Source organism: Eptesicus fuscus, chromosome 21 (genome assembly GCF_027574615.1).
Source record: "Eptesicus fuscus isolate TK198812 chromosome 21, DD_ASM_mEF_20220401, whole genome shotgun sequence".
NCBI classification, from domain to species: domain Eukaryota; kingdom Metazoa; phylum Chordata; class Mammalia; order Chiroptera; family Vespertilionidae; genus Eptesicus; species Eptesicus fuscus.
In genome coordinates, this window is record NC_072493.1 from 49,435,271 (window position 1) to 49,446,398 (window position 11,128).

The 11,128-nt window shown below is 51.6% G+C and overlaps 1 protein-coding gene across 1 annotated transcript; it reads left to right on the forward strand.

Annotated features, from left to right (window-relative positions):
* The first annotated feature begins 323 nt into the window (after window positions 1-323).
* On the forward strand, window positions 324-6,468 carry LOC103303849 (zinc finger protein 548). The gene is made up of 4 exons (XM_054710097.1): window positions 324-414; window positions 552-592; window positions 2,697-2,823; window positions 4,361-6,468. The coding sequence occupies exons 1-4, from the start codon at window positions 324-326 to the stop codon at window positions 6,001-6,003; spliced, it is 1,902 nt and encodes a 633-aa protein (XP_054566072.1). The 3' UTR covers window positions 6,004-6,468.
* Window positions 6,469-11,128: the final 4,660 nt, after the last annotated feature.

Genomic DNA, 11,128 nt, shown 5'->3' on the forward strand with positions numbered 1-11,128 from the left:
GCGTGCAGGAGGCAGCAGATCTGTGGTTCTCATCATTGATGTTTCTCTCTCTCCCTCTCCCTTTCTCTCTGAAATCATTAAAAAAATATTTTTTATTGATTTCAAAGAGGAAGGGAGAGGGAGCGAGAGAGAGCGAAACATCAATGATGAGAGAGAATCATTGATTGGCTGCCTCCTGCATGCTCCCCACTGGTGATCGAGCCTGCAACCTGGGCATGTGCCCTTGACCGGAGTCGAACCCGGGACCTTTCAGTCTGCAGGCCGACGCTCTATCCACTGGGCCACACCGGCCAGGGCTAGCGGTCCTTCTCTTTTACTGCCGCATGGTATCCCGTGGTGTAAATGTCCCACCGCTGTTGTATCCACTCGTCTGTGATGGGCACGTGGGCCGTGTGCAGATCTCGGCTGCTGTGAGTTAGAAGTGGCACTGCCTGCTGAGGGGCTGGGCTCAGACCACCAGGCAGAGGTGGCGTGGCTCCCTGGCAGGGTGGTCCGGCGCAGCCTGCAGGGTCCTGCAAGACCCCATTCTCATGGCCGCCTTCTTCCCACAGGTCCCATGGCGGCGGCAGAAATGCTCACGGACCCTGCGCAGGTGAGTGGAGGGCGGGGCTGGGTCCACCCATCCCAGCGACCACCCCATGGTTCAGGCACTCCCATGTGTCTCTGCCCTCGGGGAAGGGGAGCGTCCTGAAACGTCTCCCATTCTTTTCCCTCCCTTGAGTCTGAACACCCTGTACGCTCACCAGCCCCAGGATTTTATTTCCAGGGCCAGGTATTATGGAGCAGTTCTTTCTTTCTTTTATTGATTTCTGAGAGGAAGGGAGAGGGAGAGAGAGAGACATCAATGATCAGAGAGAATCATTGATCAGCTGCCTCCTGCATGCCCCCCACTGGGGATTGAGCCCACAACCCAGGCATGTGCCCTTGACCAGAATGAAACCTGGGACCCTTCAGTCCGCAGGCCGACACTCTATCCCCTGAGCCAAACCAGCTAGGGCATCATTTCTTTTTTTATTATTATTATTATTTTGTTGTTATTGATCCTCTCCCAAGGATATTTTTCCATTGGTTTTTAGGGAGAGTGGAAGAGAGAGGGAAAGACAGAGAGAAACGTGGATGTGAGAGAAACACATCGATGGGTTGCCTCCCGCATATGCCCCGACCAGAGCCCGGGCCGTGGAGGAGCCTGCAACCAAGGTACACGCCCTTGACCAGAATCGAACCCGGGACCCTTTGCTCCGCAGGCCGATGCTCTATCCACTGAGCCAACCGGCCAGGGCGAGCAGTTCCCATTTCTGACAACCAGCAGTGTAGGATGTGGTAAGGAGTCCTGACCGAGTGGCTCAGTTGGTTAGAGTGTCATCCCGATACGCCAAGATTGGGGTTCAGTCCCCAGGCAGAGCACACACACGAATCAACCTATGAGCCCATCAGTAAGCAGAACAACAAATCGGTGTTTCTCATGCTCTCCCTCTCCCTGTCTTTCCTTTTTTTTAACACATATTTTTATTGATTTCAGAGAGGAAGAGAGAGGGATATATATATATATATATATATATATATATATATATAAACAACAATGATGAGAGATGGCTGCCTCCTGCACGCTTCCCATCAGGGATCAAGCCCACAACCCAGGAATATGCCCTGACCGGAAATCGAACCCGGGACCCTTCAATCTGCAGGCCGGCGCTCTATCCACTGAGCAATACTGGCTAGGGCTCTCTACCTCTCTCTCTAAAAAATCAATAAAATGAAATTAACACAAAGGTGTCCCAGGGAGTCCTAGGCACAGGATTTGGCATGTTCACATGCCAGCAGGGGAGGTTCAGCTGGGAGGTTAAGGGACCTGCAGGTCTCTCTTCTCTCCGGTGGGAATGGGGAGCCCGTGGGGGGGCGGGTAGGGGTGCACAGGTCTCCCGCCTTGAATGACAGCCTGAGGTCCCGGGTCTCTGATCTGAGGTTGGTGGGAAGCTTTGAAGTAGACGAGGAAAGTGCTGTGACCCACATTTTAACAGGCCCCCTCTGGCTGCAGAGTGGAAGAGACTCGGGGTGTGAGTAAAGGCGGGGAGACCTGGCAGGAATTTCCTGTAACAGTCCAGGCCAGTTTGCTCAGTGGCCACGCAAGAGTGGTGGCTGCTGCCCTGGCCGGTGTGGCTCAGTGGCTAGAGTGTCGGCCTGTGGACTGAAGGGTCCCAGGTTCAATTCCAGCCAAGGGCAAATGTCCGGGTTATGGGCTCGATCCCCAGTAGGGGGCGTGCAGGAGGCAGCCGATCCATGATTCTCTCTCATCCTTGATGTTTCTATATCTCTCTCCCTCTCCCTTCCTCTCTGAAATCAATAAAAATACATTTAAAAAAATAAAAGAAAAATGTAATTTGAGGCTCAAATCAAGAACCCTATAAAAAATAGGAATAAAAGCCCTAATCGGTGTGGCTCAGTGGATAGAGCGTCAGCCTGTGGACAGAAGGGTCCCAGGTTCGATTCCGGTCAAGGGCATGTGCCTTGGTTGTGGGCACATCCCCAGTGGGGGGTGTGCAGGAGGCAGCTGATCGATGTTTCTCTCTCATCGATGTTTCTAACTCTATCCCTCTCCCTTCCTCTCTGTAAAAAAATCAATAAAAATATATTTTTAAAAAATTAAGAATAAAAAAAAATCAGAAACTGCTCCTGGGCTAAGCCGTTCCGCCTTCCAGGGCCGTGTGGTCTTCGAGGACGTGGCCGTCCATTTCTCCCGGGAGGAGTGGGGGCTCCTGGATGAGGCTCAGCGACGCCTGTACCACGACGTGATGCTGGAGAACGTGGCCCTTCTGTGCTCCGTGGGTAAGGCCCCCGCATGCCCCCGCCCTCCCAGGGCCCTGGGCTGGGCTCCGTCCCCCCCTTTCCAGGGGCAGCTCTGTCCTTCCCGCCGGAGATGTGGGCACTGCTGCCGCTCCTGGTTCCTGCACTAGTGTTGTCGGGGCCAAGGCCAGGCCGTGACTGTCCCGCTGTCCCCACGCGGCCCCATCCCTGCTGCTCTGGGTCCTCACGAGACGGATGAGGAGTCAGGAAACATGAAGGTTGTGAGAGATCCCCGTGGGTTCCCCCGAGCTGATCCCCTTGGGGGTCACTCAGGCCGGACGCTGGGACCTCGGTGCCAGGCCCTGTCCCTCCTCGTGCTGACATTTCTTGGCATCCGCCTGTGTCAGGAAGTTTAAACCCCAACATGGTTACTATTTTAGGAACCACTGCATTTTTTCTACTGTCAGTGCTGTGAAGTTCCGATAATTTTTAAAAATATATTTTATTGATTTCAGAGAGGAAAGGAGAAGGGAGAGAGATAGACACATCAAAGATGAGGGAGAATTATTGATTGGCTGCCTCCTGCACGCCTCCCACTGGGAATGGGGTCCATAACCTGGGCATGTGCCCTGACCGGGAGTCTTGACCTCCTGGTTTGTATGTGGATGCTCAACCACGGAGCCACGCCGGCCGGGCAGGTTCTGGTAACTGTGGAGCAATGGGTGTTCCGCGCTCGGTCGCTCTGGGTGCACGCTGGCCACTCTTTTCTGTGCTTTCACCCTCAACTGGCCTCTTGGGGTGCCACCTCATTGATCACCTGGAGCAGCGGAGAGGACCCTGGCTGCCTGGTGGGACGGGCGTTAAACCATCAATGGAAGACATGCTCAACGTGGCCCTGGTGCGAGGCAGCTGGAAACAGGCCGGGTCCGAGCTGGTTACCCGCTCGCTTTTCATCGCTGTCTGATGCCCCGACCAGTGGCCGCAGCTCATTTCTACTCCCCGCCCCCATTTTCATTTCTGCTCCGACCTGTAATCCCTTCCTGCCACCCGCCACCCACACCGTGTGCCTCCCTCTCCCCATGCGGCTTCCCTGCTCCCTTTACACTTGAACCCACTCAGGCCGTCATGAGGTCTGCACATAGCCTTAAATAGTCCTTAAACCGCCCTGGCCAGTGTGGCTCAGTGGATAGAGCATCGGCTTGTGGACTCAAGGATCCCAGGTTCGATTCCGGTCAAGGGCATGTACCTTGGTTGTGGGCACATCCCCAGTGGGGGGTGTGCAGGAGGCAGCTGATTGATGTTTCTCTCTCATCGATGTTTCTAACTCTCTATCCCTCTCCCTTCCTCTCTGCAAAAATCAATAAAATATCTTTTTAAAAAATAGTCCTTAAAAAAAAAAATAGTCCTTAAACCGCAATATATTTTTTTAAAGAAGTAATATGTTTTATTTATTTATTTTTAAATATATATATTTTTATTATTGATTTCAGAGAGGAAGGGAGAGGGAGGGAGAGATAGAAGGGGCCACCCCCTCCCACCAAAATCAACATGCACGTCCCTGCCACTTCTCTGCTTCCAGGTAGTTGGCGTGGAGCCCGGGATGAGGAGGCACCTTTGGAGCAAGGTGATTCTGGGGGAGAATCACAGGTCAGGACTCCAAAGCCAGACCCGTCCACCCAGAAGGCCCGGCCCTGTGAGACGAAAGGCATTTTGCAACTGGCTGAGCGTGATGGGATGTTCCCCGATGAGGGCCTACGCGTCTGTGGGACAGATCTCTTCCAGCAGCATCTGGAGCAGCCGGGAGACCACGCATCCAGAAGGGGCAGCGTTCGCCTGGCAGAGAAGACCGTCCTGTGCGGCGAAGGTGGGGCGGGCTTCCCAGCCGGCACAGGGCTCCTCCAGCGCTGGGCTCCTCACAACAGGTGGAAGCCACAGCCGGGCACCAAGCGCAGAGAGACCCTTGAAACGGGACGGGACGATCACAGGTGCTCTCAGTGTGGGAAAGGCTTCAGCCGGAAGCAGATCCTCGTGCAGCACCAGAAAATCCACACCGGAGTCAGGCCGCACGCCTGCGGCAAGTGTGGCATGGCCTTCCTCAGGAGGTTCCACCTCGTGCAGCACCAGCGGGTCCACACGGGGGAAAGGCCCTTTAAGTGCAGCGAATGCGGCAAATCCTTCAGGTACAAGTCCACACTCCTCGGTCACCAGAGAGCCCACACCGAGTCGAGCCCCTCTGAGTGTAGCAAATGCGGGAAACTCTTTAAGTACAAAGCCAACCTCGTGAAGCATCAGAGAATTCACAACGGAGAATGGCCTTACGAGTGCCGATTATGTGGGAAATTCTTCAAGTACAACTACAGGCTCGTCAGACACGGGCGCGTTCACACCGTGGAAAGGCCCTATGAGTGCGGGGAGTGCGGGAAGTTCTTCCGGTACAGCTCGACGTTCGTGAGGCACCAGCGAGTTCACACTGCAGAAAGGCCCTACGGTTGCCGGGAATGTGGCAAGTTCTTCCAGTACAACTCCACGCTCGTCAAACATCAGCGTGTCCACACCGGAGAGAGGCCTTACGAGTGCGGCGAGTGCGGGAAGTTCTTCCGCTACACTTCCACCCTCCTCAGACATCGGAGAGTTCACACGGTCGAAAGGCCTTACGAGTGCAGCTTATGTGGGGAATTCTTTAGGTACAAGGCCAAGCTCGTTAAACATTGGCAGAATCACACCGGGGCAAGGCCGTACGCGTGCAGTGAATGTGGGAAAGCCTTTACGTACCACTGCAGGCTCATCAGACACCAGAGAGTTCACACTGGAGAAAGGCCATACAAGTGCAGTGAATGTGGGAAGTTCTTCCGGTACAACTCCAGCCTCATGAAACATTGGAGAAATCACACCGGAGAGAGGCCCTATGAGTGCAGCGAGTGTGGAAAAGCCTTCAGCCACAGACATATACTTGTTGAGCATCAAAAAATCCACACCGGAGAGAGGCCCTACGCATGCACCAAATGTCAGAAGGCCTTCATTAGGAAGTCCCACCTTGTCCATCACCAGAAAATCCACAGTAAAGACAGGCCTGTGAGAGGCGTGAAGGTGAGAAATTCTTCGGCTACAGCTCCAACCTCATTAAACAGAATTCACACTGGCAAAGAGCTCAGGAGTGCAGAGAATACGGTAAACCTTTTGGATACCACGCTAAACTCATTCCCCTGGAGAAGGGCCTTATGAGTTCACGCTGGGCTAGGGCCTTCTGAACACAGCGAATGCAAGAACGACTTTAAGTGTAACTCCCTCCCCGTGACACGTCAGAGACTTCACAATGGAGAAAGGCTGTGAGTGAAGGCTGTGAGTGAATATGGGCATGTGCTCATCCAAAACTCCAACCACATTCTGGCACCCAAGGTTCCTGCCAGAGAAAATATTGCAAATGGTGAAGGACTTCAGCCAAATGTCTGCTCTAATTTATCCCTTGGAACTACTGTAATGTAGTTTTTAGTTTTAATTTTACATTTTTAATGGTGGTAACATACATGTAACAAAGTTTACCCTCTAGCATTTTAATGGCACAGTTTAGTCATGTTAAAAATTCACACACACACACACACACACACACAAATGTTACCTAATAATAGACAAACGTAAATTGACTGTACCTCCACTACGCCCACAGCCAATCAGGAGTGAGTATGCAAATTAACCTGACAAAGATGGTGGGTTAATTTGCATATGCAGGCACAGAGCGGCCAGGTGGTGCAGGACGCCTGCTATGATGGGAGGGAGCTACAGGAGTGGTGCTCCAGCCGGGAGCGAGGACTTGCAGGCTCCCGGGCGGCCGGGAGCGAAGCCAGGGGAAGGAAGGCCTATCCTTACACGAATATCGTGCAACAGGCCTCTAGCATTCACATATTTGAGCAACTAATATCCAGTATTTTTTTTATCTTGCAAAACTGAAACTCCATACTCATTAAACAGCTCCTCCGACCCTTGTCCTACTGCACCAGGCAACCACATTCTGCTCTCTGTCTCTCCGAATTTGACTCCTCAGGATATTTCATATAAGTGGAGTCATACAGCATTTGTGTTTCTGTGACTGGCTGCTTTTGCTGAGTGTAATTTCCCCACATTGAAGCTTTTGTCAGCACTTCCTTCTAGTTTGAGAAGGAATCAGGGTTGACCCACCTAAGACATGGGGGATGGTGCTGCTGGAATCCATAGAGCTTTGCCAGATGTTATGATATTTAAACAGGAAGGGAGGTCTAGATTTTATATGGACTGTTTATTTAACAGCTTTATTGATACCTTGACATAAATGGCATTTTTTTAAAGTGTAAAGTATATTTTCATATGTGTGTGCACAATGGGACCATCACCAAAGTTATGATAATGAATAGATCCATCACCCTATAGTTTTCTTTTTTAAGTATTAATTTTTTAGGGAGAAAGAAACATTGATTTTGTTGTCCCACTTATTTATGCATTCGTTGGTTGATTCTTGTATGTGCCCTGACCAGAGGATTGAACCCACAACCTTGGTGTATCGGGATGAGGCACTAGCCAACTGAGCTACACTGCCAGGGCCAGTTTTCATTGGCCCCTTTATCGTCTCTCCCAGTTCTACCCAACTTGTCATCCCCAGGTACACACTATACTTTGCATTTCTAGAATTGTATAAAAAAAATTCTAGTTACTCTTGCATAGCTGTTTTTACTAAGCACATATATGCATATGTTTTTTAGTATTATCCATATTGTGTGTGCAAAAGCATGGCATCCAATAAGAAGCAAGGCTCTGTGTTATCACAGCGGCACACGTATAAACAGCAAAGGTGCTTTTACATTCTGACGATCACTCTGACAAGAAGAGTTTAAAGTGGGAAAGTGAAGTTTAAACCTAACACATTTAAGTTCAGTTTCATATGAATTCATTATCAATAAAATTTTTGAATCATCTGCCTTGTACACAAGCATTTAGATTTGTCTCTTCTTATTTGACTTCTTTTTTCTAGTAATGCCTTTTTTTTTAATCCGAGGGTATGTTTTTATTGGTTTTTTTTGTTGTTGTTGTTGTTTTTGTTTTGTTTTTTAGAGAGAGAAACAGAGAAACATCGATGTGAGAGAGACACATCAATTGGTTGCCTCCTGCAACGTCCTGAGCCTTTGGTGCCAGGGTCAACACTAACCATTGAGTACACCTGTCAGGGCAATAAACTATTCTTTTTAAGATGTATTTTATTGACTTTTTACAGAGAGGAAGGGAGAGGGATAGAGAGTTAGAAACATCTATGAGAAACATCAATGAGAGAGAAACATCGATCAGCCACCTCCTGCACACTCCCTACTGGGGATGTGCCCACAACCAAGGTACATGCCCTTGAGTAGAATCGAACCTGGGACTCTTCAGTCTGCAGGCCGACGCTCTATCCACTGAGGAAAACCAGTCAGGACCAATTAACTATTCTTTTTAAAAAACAGTATTCTTCTGGTGGAAGCTTTCTCCCTTAAGAACAAAGGCCTCCAAACCAGCAGAACTTACCACTGAGGGGATGAGTAGCAGGAATGATCTGAATGGGTTACTAAGTATCATCAGGTGGAAAGTAGGCTTTCAGCCCTGGCCTGTGTGGCTCCTTTGAGCACAGTCCCAAGCACCAAGAGGTCAGCAGTTGGTTGGATGCCCGGTCAGGGCACATGCCCGGTTGCAGCTCAATCCCCAGTAGTGGGTGTGCAGGAGGCAGCCAATTGACGTATCTCTCATGGATGTTACCCTCTTCCTCTCTAAAATCAATTGAAAGACAAAAAAAAATTTTTTTTTAAGAAAGTAGGCTTGCCAGATTGTGAATAACATCTGGCCCAGTAACATTTGAATTATTTACTAGAGGCTCAGTGCAGTGCACAAAATGCGTAAATGGGTAGGGTCCCTAGGCCTGGCTGGGTTTCAGGGCCTGAGCCTTCCAGCTGCCGGCCAGGGCTTCCCTTCCCCCAGCTGCTGTCTGGGACCTTCTTTTGTTCTGTGCTGCCCCCTGTGGTAAGTGCATGTCATAGTGAGCAATCGAACTCCTGGTCTCCCTGTCAAACTCCCGAGGGGACAATTTGCATTTTAGGCTTTTATATAGAGAGATTCCCTATGCATATGCATACTGAGATAAGAGAAAAATATTGCATGGGCATACTTATAAAAATTACTAGTAGCCCATTTGCAGGAAGAATCCTGCAAACGGCCACTGCGGCTGCATGTGCTGCCGCTGCCGCTGCCATTGTGGCCACTGCACCTGCACCCGCGCGCCGCTGCCGCCCCCCCCCCCCCCGCCCTGCCCCACCCTGCTCCACCCCACCCGGGCTTTCCCTCTGGCAGCCACCTTGCTTTCTGCTTTTCCTCCCTCTTCTAAGTTGTCTTCAGTCTTCACTCCTCCCTCCCTCAGTGTATGCAAATTAACCACCATCTTTGTTGGGTAATTTGCATACTCGTCCTGATTTGCTGGTGGGTGTGGCTTTGCTGGTGGGCGTGGCTTGGGCATAGTGAAGGTGCGGTCAATTTTCATATTACTGTTTTATTAGGTAGGATGTTTTGTATCTGAAAGAAATTATAACGAAGTGCACACTCTTTTCTTCAATTACACTTCCCTGGTAGTTAGCTTCTCCTCACAGCTCCTTGTTCTGCAGAATTCGTTTACAAAACTCCTTGTAGTTCTGCCTGCCTTTCATTTACTTTGCTTCACAGCTTCCAGGGTTGTCTCATCCAACTTATGTCTCCCCTTTGTTCATGGAGCATTCCTGATTGAGACAGAGGCTCAGCAGCTGCTTTGGGAGTGGAGACCTAATGGTGATATCCAGTGTGGAAAGTCAATACAACTTCAAGGATTTTTATTTTTTAACTTTTAAAAATCTATTGACTGAATTATTTTTAGATAGAAAGGAACATTCGTTTGTTGTTCCATTTATTGATGCATTCACTGGTTGCTTCTTGTATAGGCCCTGACCAGGGAGTCATCTGCAATCTTGGCATATAGGTCATATGCAAGGAGACTCTAATCAACTTAGCTATGGGGCCAGGCCTCAAATGTATATTCCTTTTTTTTTTTTTAAATATGCTTTTATTGATTTTTTTTACATAGAGGAAGGGAGAGGGAGATAGAAACATCAATGATGAGAGAGAGTCATTGATCGGCTGCCTCCTGCACGCCCTGGGGATTGAGCCCCCAACCCAGGCATGTGCCCTTGACCGGATTGGAACCTGGGACCTTCAGTCCGCAGGCTGACGCCCTATCCACTGAGCCAAACCGGCTAGGGCTCAAATGTCTATTTCTGACACTTGTACTAGACAGCACTCCAGGGAAACATAGGTACGTCCCCTTTAAGAGCTACTAAACCCCACTGCATCCTTGGAGACTGGGAACTCCACTTCCCAGCGCCCCTCGCGTCGTAGGTGGGCCTTTACCCCCAAACTGCGAAGGAGCCACCACCGCAGACAGAGAAAGAACCAGTGGAGAAACTACGTTACCCAGGAGGCTCTGCGGCAACCAATGACGGCGAGAAGAGCCAATGAGAGTTTAGCATGGGGCCGTTTATACGTGCCCACGCGCACTGGAGGCGGGACTTCCGGCGGCGTCCCCTGGGAGTGGTGCTGGGGCTGTGAATGGGATTCCTCTCCGGCTCTCAGGGCGGCGGAGCCGAGGACGGTGCTCGGGACAAAGCGCGCGGGGCGGGGGGGCGGCGAGCCCGCTGCACGGAGGCCCGGCTGGGCCAGGTGGTGACGGCGGCGCCCCGGTCCCGCCCCGTCGCCCTCGCTCCTCCCTCAGGCCGGCGGGAGGGCCGCGCGGAGGAGCCCGACCGAGGTGGGTGCTGCACCCCCGGCCGCCCCGCCCCGCCCCCTCCTCCGAGTCGGAGCCCGGATGGAGGGGCGGGTCCGTGTCCGCTGTCAGGAGGGGACAGCGGTCCCTCAGGGGCGGCCTGAGCGCTGGGGAGCCGGGGTCTCTGTCCGGGGCCGAGGGGCGTCGCCTCGGGGTCTCTGTGTCCAGGGGGCTGGGCCGAGGGGTGTCGCCTCGGGGTCTCTGTGTCCAGGGGGCAGGGGCAGAGGGGTGTCGCCTCGAGGGCCGACCTGAGCGGCGGAATTCTTGAAAGGTGGTGACTTCTAAGAAATGTGTATGCGGTGGTTTTGGTGACCACAATGTGTTTGGTCTTCGTCACAGATCCGGGCTCCCAGCCCGCCAGGCCCTGGCAGTGCCCCAGGTGTGGACGGGGACAGGTGTCTTTTGGTTGAGAGGACGGGTGACTTTGGGGGGCGTCTGGGAACCAGGCTGGTCGTTGTGAGAACCGACCCTGTGATTGGCGGGCTGAGCTTTCGGTCCCACCCCCTGACT

Coding starts and splice junctions, on each gene's coding strand:
- LOC103303849 (XM_054710097.1), top strand. CDS start 324: ATGGTATCCCGTGGTGTAAATGTCCCACCGCTGTTGTATCCACTCGTC. Junction 415..551: donor GCAGATCTCGGCTGCTGTGA/GTTAGAAGTGGC, acceptor TTCTTCCCACAG/GTCCCATGGCGGCGGCAGAA. Junction 2,824..4,360: donor GGCCCTTCTGTGCTCCGTGG/GTAAGGCCCCCG, acceptor CTCTGCTTCCAG/GTAGTTGGCGTGGAGCCCGG.